Source organism: Myotis lucifugus, unplaced genomic scaffold, assembly GCF_000147115.1.
Source record: "Myotis lucifugus unplaced genomic scaffold, Myoluc2.0 scaffold_31, whole genome shotgun sequence".
NCBI classification, from domain to species: Eukaryota; Metazoa; Chordata; class Mammalia; order Chiroptera; family Vespertilionidae; genus Myotis; species Myotis lucifugus.
In genome coordinates this window covers 4,710,377-4,730,615 of record NW_005871079.1, presented here as the reverse complement: position 1 = coordinate 4,730,615, position 20,239 = coordinate 4,710,377, and the positions used below count along the sequence as shown (strand labels likewise).

At 39.7% G+C, this 20,239-nt stretch overlaps 1 protein-coding gene across 5 annotated transcripts in view; it reads right to left on the bottom strand.

The window, feature by feature from the left end:
• The window catches only part of PCSK5 (proprotein convertase subtilisin/kexin type 5), a 278,331-nt gene that overhangs the window by 152,261 nt on the left and 105,831 nt on the right, over window positions 1-20,239 (bottom strand). For all 5 annotated transcript variants that reach the window (XM_006086818.3, XM_023752385.1, XM_023752386.1 and 2 more), the window contains exons 4-5: window positions 10,023-10,166; window positions 6,565-6,641 (exon numbers count right to left, since the gene is read on the bottom strand). In XM_006086818.3, the coding sequence (XP_006086880.1) occupies window positions 6,565-6,641; window positions 10,023-10,166 (221 nt within the window). The remainder of the gene's footprint in view (window positions 1-6,564; window positions 6,642-10,022; window positions 10,167-20,239) is intronic.

The following is a 20,239-nucleotide window of genomic DNA, read 5'->3' as shown; positions in this document are numbered from 1 at the left end:
ACACTGGAACCCCTAGCTTTAAAGAGCCTTGGGAAGGGAGTGGTTATTGATAGCCACAAAGGGCAGCTCTTAGGTCAGCCCTAGGGCCACCTGACAGGAGTTATCACCTTCCGCGATGCAGCTCACCCCCAGCGCCCCAGCAAGGAGGGGGCAGAGAATCAATACCCCTTTTCACTCTAGAGCAGTGGTTCTCAACCTTCTGGCCCTTTAAAACAGTTCCTCATGTTGTGACCCCCAACCATAAAATTATTTTCATTGCTACTTCATAAATGTAATTTTGCTACTGTTATGAATCGTAATGTAAATATCTGATATGCAGGATGGTCTTAGGCGACCCCTGTGAAAGGGTCATTCGACCGCCAAAGGGGTCGCGACCCACAGGTTGAGAACCGCTGCTCTAGAGCATCCCACTATCTCCTGCCTGAGCCTTCCATTGGACAAACCCAACTGGAACCCAGAAGGCAAGGGAGCCCATTAATGCAGTCCCTAGAGATCAGCTTTCTTCTCTGTAGAAAAGTAAAGGGTTAAAAAAAAGATATGCAGCACAAGGTAAGGACCTACATATAATGATAACTAACTATAACTATATAAGTATAACTAACTATATATAACACTCCATATATAACTAACTATATATATAACACTATGACACCATTTAATAGGTTACTACTTCGACTGGGATACATTTTGCTAGTTCATCTAGATGAGCCAATCAAAGTAGACACTCTGATAATGATTATAAGTAAAACCAGACATTTTATATCCAAAACTAAACTGGAAATCATCTTCTCAGTGTCTGGTCTTGCCTCTCGCTTCCCCACCTTGGTAAGTGTGATTGCATCCACAACAGGAAAGACTGTATAAAAAAGTAAGTTCACAGGTGCCATGAAATCTCCCTGGAGGGCAGCCAGCATGGAGGAGGGAGGGCGAGCACAGGCACCACAGGGGAACCCACATGTGCGGGGGGCGGGGGGAAGGCGGGAATGTGCAGGTGCAGCTGGTGGAAGGTTGAACAGTGGCGGAACATTTGGGGAATTCCAAGTCCTGACAGGCTAATAAATAAACTGGGAGGAGGAGAGGACACAGAGAGGAGCAGACTTAATAATGAGGGAGGAGCGGGGTCCTGACGGGTCTTGTATTTTTAACGAAATGTCAAGACATTAAAGGATGTTAATGCTCTTGTTTTGGTTTAGAAAGACCCCTCAGCAGGATGGGGTGAGACTGGAGACAGCGAAGCCTTGTAGGAGATTTTATGAGGCGGCAGGTGAGAGAAGAGGGTAGACTAAGGGAAGGCTAGTGTGGAGGGATGGATGGGGGTGGGTGTCTCTGGAGAACTATCACAGAGCAGGACTTCAATGCTGAGAACTGTCAGGACTCGGTGACTGATGGCTATTGAGGGAAAGGAGAGGATGGCTGGCCTGTGGTCTGAGAGGCCTTTTCTCATTGTACTACAGCTTTTTGTGAGGCTCCAGCACCCAGAGAGCCTTCCCAGAACCGAAAAGATATCAAAACGTATCCCAATGTATTGACTGCATCAAGAAGCCATATGATAGAAATGAGTTTTCTAAAATATTCACTGCAGGCTCTTTCATGGACATAAAATCAATGGCTGAATATGAAAAGCGTCAGATGTTTTGCACAGCTGTCTGTTCTGTGGCTATTCAGCATCTAGTCTGTACATTCGTAGGGACAATGTTGCATAAATTCACTTGACAATCACTGATGTGGCAACTACTATGTAGTATACTGGAGATGTTACTTTGCAAAAGGATTAGAGGGAAAATTTTGAAAATATTTGGAAAACAAATCAGCCTCTGATAATGGCCTTGCTTTTCTTTGGCAGGTTTTTTCTCACCTACTTAGCTACAGGGTAATTTCATCTTAACATGTTTGGCTAAATCCTGTGTGTAAAGAAATAATGCTGCTACATTAAGAAGTATTAAGGTCACGCAGCTATTGATCAGAGACCTAAAGTGTGCTTTCTTTTATTTTCTCTCTCTCTCAGGTTGGATTAATATATCTGTATAATCAGAAAACACTGTCTACATTCATTGGCCGGGCTTTGGGACACTACCCCCTGACAACAGTCCATCTGTAAGAATGAGAGGCCACACACACTTGGGTTTCTGTAACAGGGTGACATTCTTAAAACCAGAAATGATGTGTGAAAGGAGACTAAAGGACCAGAAGAAATGTGCTCCCATCCACCCTGGTTAAATCTCCCTAGAAACAGAGATAAGCAACAAAATGAAAAATCCATTCCCTTGGGAAAATGAGTCTTTCACCTGTGGGTTGGTTTATTTTAAAAAGGAATTAGATTCTGGGCCCATATGTGTTACACTCAAAATATAACACCATGGTCTCATCTCCCACTAAATATGTGGCTATGACTTTTAAGCAGAGGGAACATTTAACAAGAAGCAACCTAGGGAAGGGACAATCTAGCTCAGACATCAATAATTCATTTATCGGAAATAGGAGTCGTGGTATGAAATGCCAGGAGGCAGTTTCATTTACAGGGAGGAATTTTCTATTTTAAAGCCTAGAACAATGCAGTCAGCTTTATTCAGAATGGAGGCAAAGCCGAATTGGAGGACTAGTTGTACGGTCTCCCCTAATAATGCTATTTCTTGAGTATCTGTTATTTAGGTCTGACACACTACCATTCGGGGGACTTGAAAAAGTAGTAAGAAGTGGATTTTTATAACTTTTGTACTTCAGAAGTGATTACCTTCACCCTAAAGCTTTAGGACTAGAACTGTAATCCTGTGAGTCTAAGAAACAATGATTTGCATAAAGTTGTGAGGGTATATTCTCTCTTAGTACTAGAAGCCTTCAGGCATTACAGCTTCTTACTGAGTCATCTCCCAACTCAATCCATTAGTAAGTAACCTCTATTACTTCACCACGGCATCCCCCCAGCATTTAGCATAGCATCATCACTCACAAAGTGGGGCATCAATGCACACCTATTGAATGAATGAGCAAATGCTGCCACATATGAAATAATTTCAAATATGCTCTGAAGCCTACTGGTCAGACCATACAATGAGGAGGCACTTGCATAGCAAATCCCTCGACTTCCTCATTCTGATGATTAGAAATTCCGCCCCTTGACTATCTTGCATCAAATTCAAGGACTCCTGATCCCCAAGGGAGATGGGGAAATGGAATTAATGAAAAGCAGACTTATTACAGACTGAATGATTCATAGCTCCGAGCCCCTAAAGGACCAGAAAGACCTAACTAAACCCCTAACCTTGGAAATGAAGACCTCCAAGTCATAGTTTAAATTTTAAATGCCCATATGCATATTTATTTTGAGATAATTATAATTGTAACCCATTATTTACCAAGAACTGGATAAAGGAATAAAACACATCATTATAATAAAAGCTGTAATTATCTAGCACCTGTTATATAGTCAGCAGTATGCTTGGTGTTTTACATACTTCACTGCTACTCGTTGGAAGTATTATGCCCATTTTAAAGATTTAAAAAAAATACTAAAGTTCAGAGTAGTTAGGTCCAAAGACTATAAATGTAATCAAGGAGAACCAAGGCAAGTCAACTCTTCTAGACTACAAACCCACTCTTATTTCCTGACCAAGTGACCTCTATTCAAACAGAATTATCTGTCTATGAATCAATGCTTACAGGCAGGTCCATCCATCACATCTATAGTTATAGTGTAATGAACAGAGAAGATATTTTAATTGTAACCCTAAATGCGTGACTACATGCTTACAGTTGGCAAAAAATAAATAAATAAAAATCAGGCAGCACTATGAGAGGAGATAAAGGGACATCTGATAGCCCAGGTGACTGCTGACCTTCATAAAATAGAGGTAGGCAGTGCTGGTGTTGCACCATGGAAAATGCCACATTTCTCTCTCGAGACTACAAACCTAAGCACACATCTGGACCAATTCCCATGTCCCCTGATAATCAGATTCACACTACATTCTATGGACCATGGACGGTGCTTAGAATGGGTCAAAACAGGACACACCAGAATACCCCAGAGTGAGCAGCATGGCTGTCATTCTTCTTAACAAAGGTCTTGGGGAGTGGCCAAGTTGAAAAGGAATCCTCACAAAGAATACAGTTTTTAAAAGGCAGACTGTACAGAGACATCAAAGTCAATACTGAAAGAATTAGCTTTACATATAGACTTTGTGGTCAGCGATGTTAGTTACAGGTCAGGACCACAACCGCCCCCTACCCCTCCTTGAAGAACAGTCACTATCACCACAGACAGTTTCGATGCAAAACTCAGCACATGTAGATTCAGAGAGAACTGACTACAGGGCACAATACATTTTCATTTTCTACCAACAGACCCTCTTGTCCCTTGACACTTTGGGTATTAACATGATGTAGACTTTCCTGTTTCTGTTTTCTCTATATAAAATGTTGATGGGATAAATTTAGCTAAAGGATAGTATGGTCAGTTCTGCTATACTGCTTGCCTTGAAAACACAAATGTTTACTTGTTTTGTTTTTAAAATACAAATGTTTTGATTGATATATCTAAGCAATCAATCAACAATGACTGATATGTTAGAGAACGTTTGAACATATGTGAAATTTGCATTTGTTGATACACAATTTTGCCCCAGAAACTCTAGGGAGACGTAGAAAACACACCCAGTGGCACTAAGCCCTGAACAACACAGAGTACACTACACAGAGCCACACCCCGCAGGAGCACGGTGGTCCACACGTGTCCATAGGCGTGCTGATAATTCCCATGATTTCCGATCACCCTCCTTCCATTTCACAATAACTTGCAGCTGCCAGGCTCCCGAAGGCCGTACTGGTGGTGTACCTCACTCTGCTTCTGTCCCCCTTTCCCACAAGCCTACTTTAGTCTCTGTCCTTTGTAGAAATGTTCATCTTTCTTTTTTCCTCTTATTCTTTGACTTTTGCACACAGAGTGGCAGGCATGTGAGTCGGAATCAATCTAATGGGCACAAACGTCCACCAACAAACTTCAGGTCTTTATGCAGATAAAGTGTCACAGTGATTGTAGTTTTATATATTTCTTAACCACTTTACATGGGTAAAATTGGGATTGTTTTGAATCATTTTTGTGTGTGTCACTGATGAAGTTTTTGAGTGCTGAGCTCCAACTCCATTTGCTTATTACTCTGTGGTTTTAGATCTTGCAGAGTGCAAGTATTTTTAGGAATGCATATATTGCATTATAGCAGAATAGATTGATATTTATTAGTGATGACTTTATTGAAGCTTCAAGTTTTTCTTTTGTGTTTCCTTCTAACTTGCACATTAGGTTAAATACAGTAGCTCAGGATCTCAAATTATAATCCTTTGTGTGAAATTCATAACTTCAAACAGTGTAATCTAGATAGCAATGACCAGGTCTGAAAGGAAAACTATCCAGTTTAGTTTAGTTCCCTTTCTCTTTAGAAAGTTCTAGAAAATTCTATCTACATCAATTTGCATATTAATGCTTTCACCACTAAATGTGATCTATAATATTGACTCAGTTTTTAATATTAACAATCAGCATATTTTCCAAAGTAACTCTTTTGGTAGATGGTAAAGAGAGAGAGAAAAAGAAAAAAATCCCATGTACAGCCACAATTATCTAGGTCAGATAGTTTTATCTAAACTTATTGACTTAATCAAATAATCCTAGCTGAGAAAATTTTCCCTAAGGAAAAACACAGGCTGGAAACAGTACATAATAAATGGGCACAACACCTCTCTTTGAAACTTCTGCAGAACCCAAACTAAAATATGTAAATAAGAATTCCAATGATAGTATCTGAATCACAGTATTATGCTGGAGGAGCTTTGCAGTAAAAGGAAAAAAGTTAATGTGATCTAGAGATTAGAAATAACTACAGCCTTTAAAGATGCCTATATCATCGTAAGCAACAAATACCATTTCCATTTACTTTCTGAAGACTGTTAAGATATTCTACCTTATCAAAGAGATGTGCATTTTCATTTGCTTTCATAAAAACTACTGTGCTAACTGGAAAGTGTAACTGTGGTTAAATGGGTTTCTAAAGCTCTTGACTGTGGAGATAAGAAATGTAATGTGCTCCACACCTGGCAAACCTTTAAGTGTTTAGGTCTATTAGTGGAAAACACCATCACGACAGCAAGAGGACAGGAAAGAGTCCTCAAGCACAGAATTCAATCAAGTTTGTTGAACTTAACAGAGTAAAGCAACTCTTTTGGGAGATACTTTCTCGCCTCTCCCTTTAGCGCCCCATTCCTAAACAAATAGGTCACAGGGTCAATTACCACTTGAAAGATAATTATGAATATTCCCCAGCTCTCCTCTCAAAATCTGGAAATTGAATCATTCTAGAGTGTTCTCTCCCTTTCTCTCTGCAATGATTCTTACTATCTGGACCTCTCGCTTTTATTACCCAGAAGCGTCCGTGGAAAGACACTTATTTATCCTGGAGCACATTCGGGATCATCTGTTACCAAGGAGTCCCAAGTAAAGTATTTCTCTCAGCAAAAGCAAAAAGCAAGGCTCCCTGCCAGTCACACGCCAGTCAGCCTTCACTTGGGCCTTACTTGTTCTCGTTGCTTGCATCATAACGAGGCATTGGGTCCAAGTCATTGCCATTCACGTCACAACTGGCCAGAGCATCCTATGGCCACAGAGGAGAGAGAGAAAGGAGACAGATGGTCATTAATTAGCCATTAACCTGCAGGCTCATGCATTCTTAAACACATTTCTGCAAGAGAGTAATTAGATTAAATAATACATTTACGGTTCGCTAGTGTCAGGATGCCTTGTTCAGTAATAATCAGTGTCGTCTTTTTCCCCCCTTAGAGAGAAGAAATACTCTTCACAGACCAAAGATGTGTCTGGTAGATTCTTGCCAGCACTTTTCCTCTTAGACCAAGACCTGGCTTCTTACCCAATTTTTTCAAATATGTCCTCAATTACCACCTTTTCTGTGAAGTACTCCTGGACTATCTAGAAGCAAAGAGGTTTATTCTCCATGGACTCTCTATCTTCATTTCTTGAATATCAAATCCCTTACCATAATTCAAACACTTTTTAAGTTAAAAATCATTCACAAATAATTGGCAGCTCAATTAAAAATCAGTATTAAAAATTTACTATATCAGGTTATTTTAGGATCTCTATTAGGCGATATTTGTCTGGTTTTAGATGTTTTATATACTATAAAAGAATCTACAATTCAAACTTTTTACTAAAATCCAATGGCCTTGTAACCCAATCAAAATAACCAATAAAGTTTTATTATATGTCAAGGTTCAAAATGAGGCAAAAATACCTCTGAAGCAAATTTATATCACTTTAGTATAGATATAACTAATTTAGGATCCTTTGAATTTTCTGATGCTTTTTGTTAACTCCTGGTTTTGGTTTTAGTGAACAGATATTTATTTTTGTTTTCTATCTTTATCAAAGGCTCTGTTTCTAAAAATAACTTATGGTACATAGACTCTGAAATGTTTGGGGGAATTAAGCAAAATATATGCATTACATATAAAGGTGCCAAGTCCCCGCTTCCTGGATAAAGGAGGACATGCAGCCCTGCTCAGTGGTCATAGAGCATGAAGGAGGGTAGCTAGTGTAACTTACTAATTTCACTTGGAAGGAAACAGAGGCCAAGACAGGCTAACTAACTTGGCCAGACAGGTTAAGTAACCTGGTTCCACAGGCATGAAACCAACTGCCTGTGGAACCAAGACTTGAACCCAGGCCATACGACACCCCACCCACTGTGCTTTTCTCTGCTCGTCATAGCTCTGACATTAGAAATGAGAGGGTGCCAGTGCTGCTAATTGCACAGATAAATTCTGGGATTTTCTTTCAAGGAGGAAAATAAAAATAGTAAAGAATGCAATCACAGTTAGGTTAAAGCTGCTTGTACTTTGTCAGATACATTCCGATGCAGCGGGGAGCAGGAATATACCATAAAAACAGCATTGCATATGGCAAGAAAGACTTATTTGCTAGGAGGTCCATAGCCACAGTTCTGTTCTCTATACAGTCTGGGTTAACTCATTAGGGTCAGGATTAGGGTCAGGCCTCATTTCCTAGCCTACCAAATGAGGAGACTGAACTGAAGCTCCTTTTTAGCTCTAAGAGTCTGTGCTATAAAGAGACAAGTTTATCTGAGTGTGCTTGGAGGCAGGGTGAGAGCAACTACTCAAGTGTTTTGTTCAAATGATAACTAAAGAAATTTCCAGTTCTTTTCTCTCTCTCTCTCTTTCTTCTTCTCCTTTTTCTTTTCTCTCTCTCTCTCTCTCTCTCTCTCTCTCTCTCTCTCTCTCTCTCTCTCTCTCTCTCTCTCTCCTTAGGGAAAATCATCTAATTTGGGGAAACTTGTTTCAGGATTTCATTACAAAGATTAATTTGTGATGTTTCTTAGCTGAATTTTTTTATCCTGACCTGAGGATATGCCTTTTATTAAATTTATTTTAGAGAAAAGAGAGAGATATAATATTGATGTGAGAAATATCAATCGGTTGCCTCCTGAATGCGCGTGACCAAGGATTGAACTCACAACCTGGGTATGTGCCCTGACTGGAAATCGAACCCACCATCTTTTGGTGTATGGGCCAATGCTCCAACCAACTGACCACACTGCCAGGGCATTGGCTGAATTTTTTAAACAAAAAGGGCAGTGAGGCAGAATATTGGGAGGAAACGTAATTGAAGTTGATGGAAGTGTGAGGTGATCCTGGGTGTTCTGTGTGAAGGAAGGTTCTCATTGGTCAGAATCTTGGGTGACTGCTAGAGACGTAGTTTCTGATGTGCCAAGGAAGTGACTTGGAAGTACTTTATTTGAAAACATAAAATGGAGGGTTTTCAGGTTTGAGTGACAAAAGGAAAATTAATTTAAGTTAAGTGCCATTAAATAAATGAGATTGAACAAATGAGAAACACTGAAGAGAATATATGGCCAATTCTACCCCAATGGTTTCATGAGAAGCATGAAAGTGATTGACGTTTAAGTGGGTATATAGTGATATCAGTGTTTCTGGGTGGAAACAGTTGTCAACAGAAAAGAAGTTAGAGCAGAAGTCAGGAGGCATGGGAGTGAGTGAGACTCACCAGGAGTTTCTGTGAAGCCGTGACAAGAATCAAAGTTGTTACTAGTATTTGCAGATAACAAAGAGTCATTGCAGGCACTTTAGTAACACAATATTTTAGGGAGAATACCAAGGTGTCAGGAAGCTGGAATTTAGAGCAGACAAAGAATGGCGCATTCGCAGATAATGATGGCATTTTTCACCAAACTTAGGGAGGACAAGCCCAGGAAGGGATAATTCTGGAGAGCAGAAGACAGGGGGCCATTGGCACATTTCCAGGCAGTGACTACCATGGTGGTAGAGGGGCCCTGGAAGCCCCTGGAGCAGAAGATCCCAGTGTCCTGGAACAGGTTACCACCGCCCCCCCATACTCCCTACATGGGCAGTGGGTATCAAGACCATAAGCTTTCAATGAAAGTACTGAGTTTCAGCACTTTTGCTTGTTCGATGACCTTGGGCTCATCTTATGTTCTCTGAGTCCTGGAATTGTGGTGCCTTCTTAAGAAAAATAATTCATTGATTCCTAAGGAATACTGGTAGGCTGATCATTACTGTCCTTTTAAAAAGGAGAGAAATAGACCAACAGAATAACTTGAGAAAAGTTCTAAGTATACTTTTTTCCATAAAACAAACAAACAAAAAAGCAGCACTTCCTGGCTGCGTGGAAGAGCTCAGAAAAGTGGTTGTTGTTGGAGCAGGTGGTGTTGGTGGTGCGGTTTCTGCTACCTTATCACCTGCTGTTTGTTGTCAGAACATCAAAGGCACGTGGGAGTTGAAAGTGTTATCTCATGGGTCCTGGACTCTGAGAGCGCGTCTCTTACAAGACAGGAGCAGAACACAGACCACTGGATCTGGTTGCTGCATTTTTTCAGTAGCTTCCCCCCTTTTTGATAATCCTACCACGAGCTCCCTTGCTTCCAAGGAGGCAAGGCGTCCCCACCGCAGCAAGCACTCACATAGTTCTGCATCAGATCCGGGTGCGTCCTCTCAATGCCGTCGTCCAGGATGGTCACCACAACGTTCTTTCCCGTGTAGCCTCTCTTCCAGGCTCCTTCAATGTTCATGTCTGATTGGCAGGGGTGCGTGTTGTCACTGCAGTGCTAATGGAAGGAGGGGGAGAATGGGACATTGCAGATTACTAAACAGCAAGGAGGGGGGAGAACTAGCTGTGTGTTAAGATAATGCAACCTGGAAGCATGGAACAGACTGACAAATCTGAGGGAAGGGGTGAGGAGGGACAGGAAGAGATTAACCAAAGAATTAATATGCTATATGCATAACCCAAGGACACAGACAACAGTGAGGGGAAGGCCTGGAGGGGGGTTGAGCGGGGTGGAGGGGGTTAATGGGAGGAAAAAAGGGGACATCTGTAATACTTTCAACAATAAAAATAAATTTTAAAAAATTAACAGAAATTTGGTGGATTGCCCGTTAGAGTAGAAACATGGATCTCTAGCATGATAATAGGCGAAGGCAGGAAGGACAGATGTGGGAAAGGCGAATGAAATCTCTTCCACCTGCTCTAACTTGTTCTCATACCATTGATCCTTTGGAAAAACATAATAAAGTCTATTTCAACAGCAGAATAATGGATGTACCATCTTATTGTTAGCGTGGATTAATGACACACAAAAGGCATCATAGTATTTCATTTATAAATTCACACTAGGTAACTGAAGAACATATACTTTAGAATTCCAACCACCTACAAGCCAACCCGGCTATGAATGAGGACCATCTCAGGTAGCTTTGGTACAGTGTCAGCCAGAAGTGTGCTACTGTGAGAAACCCATGAACAAGAAAAAAGAAAACAGTTTTTAAAATCTTCTTTCAATAAGTTAACAATGACTATTGTACCATAGTTTGTAGTGGTTAGACACTCATTCAGCACTACTTTGACTTTTTTTTTTAAATCCTCACCTGAGGATACATTCTTATGGATTTTAGAGAAAGAAATGAAGGGAGAGGGAGAGAGACACAGAGAGAGGAACATTGATGTGAAAGAGAACATGGATTGGTTGCCTCCCATACACACTCTGAATGGGGATCGAACCCACAACCTGGACATGTGCCCTGACTGGGGATGAAACCTGAGACCCTTCGGTGTACAAGATGATATTCCAATTGAGTCACATCAGCCAGGGTAGCACTACTTTGAGGAGGAAAAGAAGAACAGTGCAAAGTGCAGAAACATGACATACACAGGAAAACGTGTGTGGGGGCTTCCAGGGGCAGGCTGTAGAAACATCGAACCTTAGCTTATCATGTGTCATGATTTCATTCCCCAATGGCTACAACATACACACATATCGAGAAATGAATTAATCAGCAGCTCTTCTGGATATAATTTACTAGTATTAGTCCAACCCAAATAATTATTCCTTCAAAGCTCATCTCTTTAAATATCCCTCTGAGCGGTGTTGTTTTTCAGCTTCTGAAGACTCCATAGAGGAACAAAGAAAAAGAGATGTACTGTAACATAATGCCATAGCGACACGAGCCCCCCAGGTCTTTCACTATTCTCTATTTTCTTCCTGCTTTAAAACAGTTCAGTACTTCAGGACATAAGCTTTGTATGTGCTAAGCACAATGGAGACTGAGTGCTGATTCATTGAACACCTACTTTGTTGAGCAACTACTACATGCTGGATCCTATAGGCCTAGGATTTCTGGGCCTCATTTTCCAGAAATTCTGTTTCTTTGTTACTAATGATGAGGCCCAGAAATCAGGATTTTTAACAAGATTCCCAGGTGATTCTAATGTGTAGCCAAGGTTGAGAACCACTGCTCTAAAGGGATAATACAGATGATAAACAAAAAGACCATTCAGAGCATTCCTTAGGCTTTAAAGCAATTAAACAGGATGATAGCTTAGTGAATGCTGAGGGGTCTGAGTATACCACTTAGGTGGGATGGTCAAAAAAAGCCCTAAGACTCAGAAAATGAAATGTGAGCTGAGACATAACTGATGAGAGCTGGTCTGCCCAAGGGCCTGGAGATCAGTGTCTTGGTAGAGGACACAGCAAATGCAATGACCAAATGGTGGGAAACAAGTTAGCACAATGAAGACAGAGAAAGAGGGTGGGGTATTGCCGAAGCTTAAGCGAAGGAGGGACAGAATGGCATAGGCACATCAGAAGGCAAAGCAAGGTCAGGTCTTCCAGGGCTTTGCAGCCACGACTCTGCTTTCACCTGAAGTACAACCTAAATGGAAGCTCATCTCTTTTCAAACTTCATCCTTCAAAATCAAATGCTAACTAGCAACAGATACCTCTAATGCTCCCCGACATGAATTTATTAATTTATTCTCCAAATGAGATAGCCTTTTGTTGAATATTATAAACACACTTGAGTAGTTTCAAGGATTCATTCTAACAAAGGGCCTACCCATTTTTTATTACAGATAATATCTAGAAAATAGGGGCTTAAATATTTTATGAACATTTGCACCGTTTTCTCACTTTGACTTCAGTCTGGTACTCAAGGCCTCTCTCTCCTTATCTCTTTCCCCCTCCTACCTTCCCTCCTTTTGCTCCCCCCCACCCACTACTACTATACTGATCCAAATCCCACTCTCCCTACCTCTCCCCAGTTTTAGGGGCACAGCTTAGGAGTACCCCCTCCCATAAAGCTGTCTCATGTTCTTCAGCCTATTCATCTATTTCATCCCTTCCCTGAACTTAGGGACACAACATACATGCACGCTATTCTACACATTCAACCCCTACTCATTGAATTCTACTGAACTGTTGTTGACTATTGAGTATTATGAGTGGATTTTGTCTTGATTGTAAGCCCTTAGAAGACTATGCATTAAATTAAGTCTAACTAGGATTTCAGTAAATATTAGCTGATTGATTACATTTTCAGTAAATATTGGCATTGATATGCCCCAAAATGTGAGCATATCCTCAACTTTATTTCCAAGTTCACAACTGCTCCAACCTCATCAGAAAAACCTAGCCAACTAGTGCTTGGTTAACAGAAATGATCATGAAAGAAATAGCAAAACTATCCAAACGCCTGTGTTTTTCAGATGTCTCACTCTGGCCGAGAGTGAGTTTGGGCCTCTCCTCACCAAATGCTTTAATTTAACACAAAGCAACCTTGACAATTTCCCATTTCATTTTTTTCTTCTCCTAAACCTGCTCTGGCCACCTGTGCTATCGTTTCTGACATGCAGTAATGTTAATGTGGCCAAGAGGTGGGCTGGAGGAAGGAAATACACAGGAAATGGGTAACCCACAAATGGGATAACAGTTCTGGAAGGAGGGATGCTGCCTGAAATTGTAATTATGAAAATTGAAGAAAACCAGCAGTCTATGGAAAACACGTGTGTTAAAAGTGGAACAATTAGGTTTCTTCAATTCTGCTTCTGTTGAATCTAATTTTACTATTAAATATTTTTGTTCCACCTTTTATTATTTTTCTTTTCATCCACCAACATGGTATAGGTGGAAGGGGAAGGAAGGGAACTATTCAACTGATACTTTCACTTGGATAATCTACTATGTTAAGTAGTCAAAAGGTCAAAGGGGGAAAAATACTCAGAGCCTGAGGTGTTTCTTGCAAAAAGAGTAATAAGGTTAGAAGATGCTTAGATCAGAACCCTAAATCCTGACTATGGACCTTAGATTCTAAATACATATTCCAAGTGGTCTAGGCTTCCAACTTGTTTTCACTGTAGTTGTTTCATATACCAAAGTTATCCAAAGAGCAAAGACTATGGAAAATATTGATGCCAGTCAACACTGACCAAAGAGGGTAATGCATTAATAATTTCCTTAATTGCCTGATTGAATGATTTTTAAACTGTGCTTACTTGACAGGAATCTGTATAATAGCATTACCCAGAGGCAAAATCCTTGATATGCTCATACACAGTCAACCACGTTGAGAAGACCTGCCAGAGCTGGGACTAAAGACTAGTTTCTGGAATTGTGTTACCACATAGACTGGTATTCGTAGAAGGGGCCAGTCAGAAACTTACCTCATCTTTGATGCTGGTAAAAAGCACATATGTACACAGCATGTGCAAGATAAATATATATAGTACGTGTATGCATCTTCAATTGTGAATAACGTACTGTATTTCAATGATAGTGTGTGCAGAGATGAATGACTATTGAGAAACAGCACAAAACAGAAAAGATCTGCAGAAACCATGGATACCACCTAGGTCTTCCACATCCTTATCCATAAAAGCTTGTATTCCTTTTAGGAATGAAATTATAGAGAGACTGTTCTGTGAGTTCTAGAAAGGGCCTTTTCCACACCAGGGTTATAAGCTATTCTGCTTATAAACCACTCTGAGTGTGTCTACTTCTCTTGTGTCTTCATCAGCATATCACAGTGTTTGCTCAATGAAAGAACAGTTTATACCCCAAATAAACACCTTTGTTATATTTCCGCCATCATTTTCTTCCTATAGGTGTGTGTCTTGGGGGAGAGGGGTGGATTTTAATGTCATTCTCTTTAAACTTCTCCAGGTTCTGAGCAACGTATATGCTGCCAATAGCCTGCTAACACTGAAAACATCTGTTGTTCATTGTTATTAATACAGTAGCTCATAAGACTGCATCTCTGACCATACAGTGTTAATAAGAAAGCAGACTTAAATATATAAAAAATCAGTTTTATAGACAGATCCAGAAACAAGCCAGTCAACTTAGTAAAGTGTATATGTACTTGTAAAATTCGGAGTCCAAGAGTTCTAAGATTTTGAAAAAAGTAAAACTGATTCTGCCTTAAGTGGAAATACAATTGACATCTACTAGATCCTTACCATGGCCAACCATTGTACTAATAGCTTTACATGGACTAGCTTCATTTAAGACTCAGAACTACTACTTGACAGAGGCACTTTTATCATCTTTTTATCTCCTTTTAACAGATAAAGAAATTTTGTTTTATTTTTTTTCTTTGTTGGTTTTGTTTGTTCATTTGTTGATTTTTGCAGGTGGTGGGCACAGGAAGCCATATTATAAGGTTTTATACCTGTTTACAGTGTTATTAACCAGTGTTACACCAAAAAGTTAATTAAAAAAAGAGAGAGACTTAATGAGAGTACGCAACCTTTCATAGTTCAAGCAGCTGGCCAACAGCCAAACACCAGACCATAGAGCTATGGAAACTCATCTGTTAAAAGTTGAAACAGAAAAGGCTTGGGTGCAGGGGAGAGGATACCTGCATATTCAGATGAGGAGTAGATAAGGAATAGATATCAAATAATATAGCACCAGAAAAAAAATCAAATAACAGAAATTTCAATGGTCTGTGCATTCAAGTGATAAAATGACAGTTGGATAAGACTTCAGAGATCTTCTAATTTTCCCTTATTCCATGCATTGCAACTCAATTTTTAGGAAATAGCCAAGTTTCTGTTTGAATAGTTCCAATGACAGGGAGTTCACTTCTTTACTAAATAGCCAATACTGTGCTGGTAAACCAGTTCTTAAAATAAAATTCCTTATTTATAGCATTTGCTCATTTTCATGGTGTAAATACTCACATCATGGCCAATTTTAAGCTACCACGCTCACAAAATTCTTGAATGTGTAACAATAAGCTTTCATGAGCTGTCAGAAGGCAGATCCAGCATACCACTGCAAACAGCTCACTCCATTGTTAGTCTTGCTCCATTTCTGATGAAGTCATTCCTTCCAATGGGTCTCACATCTGCTCTTCAGTACTTGGAAACTTCTGGGAAGTATCTAGGCTTAGTTCTCCCCTTCACACTTTCAGACAATAATTTTAGTTCCTCTTGCATTTATTTTGACAGCATCTTTCTTTAACTTTTCTTTCTCAAGGCCCCGCATGAAATTGGACTTAGAACTCTCATGAGATCATAAGCTGATGAGCACTCCTTGGGTTACAAAATAGATTCTGTGACTCCAAAACTAAAGATGTCTTCATAGATTTTTGAAAATCTAAATTAAGCTAGGGACATTCTAAGACATTCATTATTATATTTATGGGTAAATTTGATGTACTTCTTATCCTTTATCATACACATTAAAAAAAAAAGATACCTATAGCCAAAATAGATTCTATGCCCAATTATTCAAGGATATTATTCAATTTGTGGGTTTTCCAGAAATTCCGAGATAGCCCAGTATGTTTCAAGAACACCAAATTAAGGACACTAGCTAGGACAATCAGGCAGAGGAAAGGTTAAATTCTACCTGTGCTATTTTCCAGCTATATGATTTGTCAAGTTACCTAAGTTCTTAAAACCTGACCTGTAGTTTGAATGCGGAGTTGCTATAAAAATTAAAGAAGATAAAGTAGATAAGAAATGACTGTCGTTATAATGATCATGTAGTTGTTGATGACAGTACATTCATGGGCCAACAGCATGTTCCTAATAGTTTATAGAGGACGACCCTGGTGGTGGGGAGGGGGTGGGGGAAAGTGGGAGGAGAGAGAGAGAGAGAGAGAGAGAGAGAGAGAGGACTACAAAATAAAGAGATAATGGTTTTCTTTATTATCTGGCAAATGTGAAAGGGCAACTGAGGTGAGCTGAATACTTTATTTATATCTGGGGCTAGGGTCTGGAGACTGGTGATGGGCTATAGGAGGAAAGAACGGTGTCTAATTATTTTCTGGTACATTAGTTAAAGGCCTCCAATGAATCAGCATGTTTTACTGCACACATTTATACCTAGCATTCCAACTCTGCTAGAACCATGGTTCACATCTACTATAATTTTGACAGAGAATAATCTTATAGTTACAAAATTTTAAGGATGTCCCATATAATACTAAAGAAACATCAGAAAATATCAGATGTTAGGAAACAAAGGATGTGGTATACAAAATAGGCCTATATAAAGAAAAAGAAAAAGAAATCCACTTCCCAATATTTTACTAAAAACTGAGGGTCAAGTAATTGAGGCAGTATAGTCAAAGGCAATCAATGAACCAAAGGTAGTCTTTTCAACAAATGGTGCTGTAACAAGTGGATGTCCACATGCAATAATTAATAATAATGATGATGATGAAAGAGAAATCAAGACATAGGCCACATACCTTTCACAAAATTTAACTCAAAATGGATCATAGCCCCAAATGTAAAATGCAAAACTAAAACTCTTTAAAGATAACATAGGATAAAGCCTGAATGACCTTGGATATGGTGATGACTTTTAAGATATAACACCAAAGGCATACTCTGTGCAAGAAATAACTGAAAATCTGGACTTCATTAAAATTAAAAATTTCTGCTCTGTGACACACAATGTCAAGAGAATGAGAAAACAAGACACGGACTGGGAGAAAATATTTACAAGACACATCTGATAAAGAACCATTATCCAAAATATACAAAGAATTCTTTTTAAAAAAATATATTTTATTGATTTTTTACAGAGAGGAGGGGAGAGGGATAGAGAGTTAGAAACATTGATAAGAGAGAAACATCGATCAGCTGCCTCTTGCACGCCCCCTACTGGGGATGTGCCTGCAACCAAGATACATGCCCTTGACCGGAATCGAACCTGGGACCCTTGAGTCCTCAGGCTGACGCTCTATCCGCTGAGCCAAACCGGTTAGGGCTATACAAAGAACTCGTACTAAACTCAGTAAGAAAACAATCTGATTAAAAGGTTGGCCAAAGACCTCAATAGATATCTCCCCGAAGAAGATACACAGATGGCAAATAAGCATGTGAAAAGATGCTCCACATCATATGACATTAGGGAAATGCAACCTAAACAACAAAGAGATATCACTACACACCTATTAGAATGGCCAAAACCCCAAACACTGCCAACAGCAAATGCTGGCGAGGATGCAGAGCAACAGAAACTCACATTCATTGCTAGTGGGAATTCAAAATGGTACAACCACTTTGGAAGACAGTTTGGCGATATATTACAAAACTAAGCATATTCTTATCACACAATCCAGCAAAAGCACTCCTTGGCATTCACCCAAATGAGTTGAAAACTTAAGTCCATACAAATACCTGCACATAGATGTTTATAGAAGCTTTATTCATAATTGCCAAAACTTGGAAGCAATCAAAATTGCTTTCAGTGGGTAACTGGATTAACTGTGGTATATTTGAGCAATGAAATATTATTCAGCACTAAAAAAATGAGCTATTAAGCCATCAAAATACATAAAGGAAACTTAAGTGTATATTATTAAGTGAAAGAAGCCAATCTCAAAGGCTAAATACTGTATGATTCCAAATGTATGACATTATGGAAAAAACAAAACTATGGAGAAGGTAAAAAGTTCAGTGGTTGCCCTAGCCGGTTTGGCTCACTGGATAGAGCATCTGCCTGGGGACTGAAGGGTCCCAGGTTCGATTCCGGTCAAGCGCACGTACCTTGGTTGCGGGCACATCCCCAGTAGGGGGTGCGCAGGAGGCAGCTGATGGATGTTTCTCTCTCATCGATGTTTCTAACTCTCTATCCCTCTCCCTTCCTCTCTGTAAAAAAATCAATAAAATATATATTAAAAAAAAAGTTCAGTGGTTGCCAGGGACTGGAGATGAGATGAGTAGGCAGAGCACAGATAAATTTTAGGGCATAGAAAACACTCTGTATGATAATATAATGATAGATACATGTCATTATACATTTATCCAAACCCATAGAATGGACAACACCTAGAATGAACCGAAAGGTATGCTATGGACTTTGGGTGTATGATTGTCAATACAGGCTCATCAACTGTAATAAACACACCACTCTAATGGAAGTACTAATGGGGTGGCTATGCATGGGTGGGGGCAGGAGGTAGATGGGAAATCTCTGTACCTTCCCCTCAATTTTGCTGTGAAGATAAAATTGCTCTAAAAATAAAGTCTTTTAAAAAAGGAACTGAGGGTCAGAGCAGCCAAACAACTAGATGCTCTATAGATTTAGTTAAGTGAACACCATTTCTCTTATTTGTAAATTGTGTTGTCCTCTGTGAATCTTTCCAAGCTGACACATCCTGAATTAGAGACTTTCAGTCCTAAAAATACTTACTGAAGTAAAAATCAATAAGCCAACAAACAAATCTTGCCTCCTTGAAGGAATTTCCATGTGTCTTATCTTAGTGTTTGGACAACCAGTTTCAACTCCCTTACCTGGCCTTGCAGCTGAAGGGTAACCAGGGTCTCTAAAATGTACTGGACATTTCTGAGACACGAAGACCAAGCTATACATGGATAGCAACAGTACCTGCCAGGGATCACACCATTCTCAAATACCTCAGGTCTAAAAACTGAGTCAGTGTTGGTAATCTAGGGCTGAAACCACCACAATCCTTCAATTTTGACAGCACTTTACTGTTCAAGCCACTGACTCTGATCCACTATGTCTAACCTAGTTTCTAACCCAAATTATGCTCCCAACCTATCCCTCTCTCATTAAAAAAAAAGTTTTTTTTATCAAGTATTTACTACAGTCTGGTCACTACATTGGCCATGACATGCTCCCTATGCTCAAGTCCTTGAAGCCTAGTCTGTTGTGGTAAACAAGGCATTTTACAAAAACTTGTGTTAAGTATTACAGCAGGGGTTCTCCGGGTGGGAACATGGAACCTAGTGAGGGCACTTCCCAGAGAAAAAGACATTTAAATTTAGCCCCCAAATATGAATTGACTAGCCAAAGGGCAAGCAGGGAAAGAAGAGGATGTGTTTATTTTTGGCAAGGATATAGGATAATTAAAGAGAGACTGGAGTGTCAAAGGAACTGAAAGAAACTCAGTGCAGCTGGTTGAAATAAGATGAGAGAGATGGTGGGTGACGAGAAAAAAGGAAAGAGATGAGATTAGAGATTTAACCATGGGCAAGACTACAAATGTTCTTATAAGCCATTTTTTAAAGTTTGAGCTTTATCATAATTCAACATAAAAATTGTTTACGGGTTTTAAAGATAGTGATTGATGTGGTTTGGATGTCTAAAATCCATCTCAAACTTTAATTCCAAAGGAAAACACTTGATCTCCCCCTCTGTGATTCCTACAACATTGCACATGTCCAGGGTTCCCTGTTGCCCCCCACACCAGTATAGAGCATCTATGGCTCCCCTCCTTCTCTATAAACATCCATCAGCAAATCCTTCGAAATTAGCTCCTGAACTTTTAACTGCTTCAAATATCTTCTGGCTATACACCGATTCAAGCACTATCAACTCGTATTTGCTGATGGCCTCTTCTTCATACAGCAGTCAAG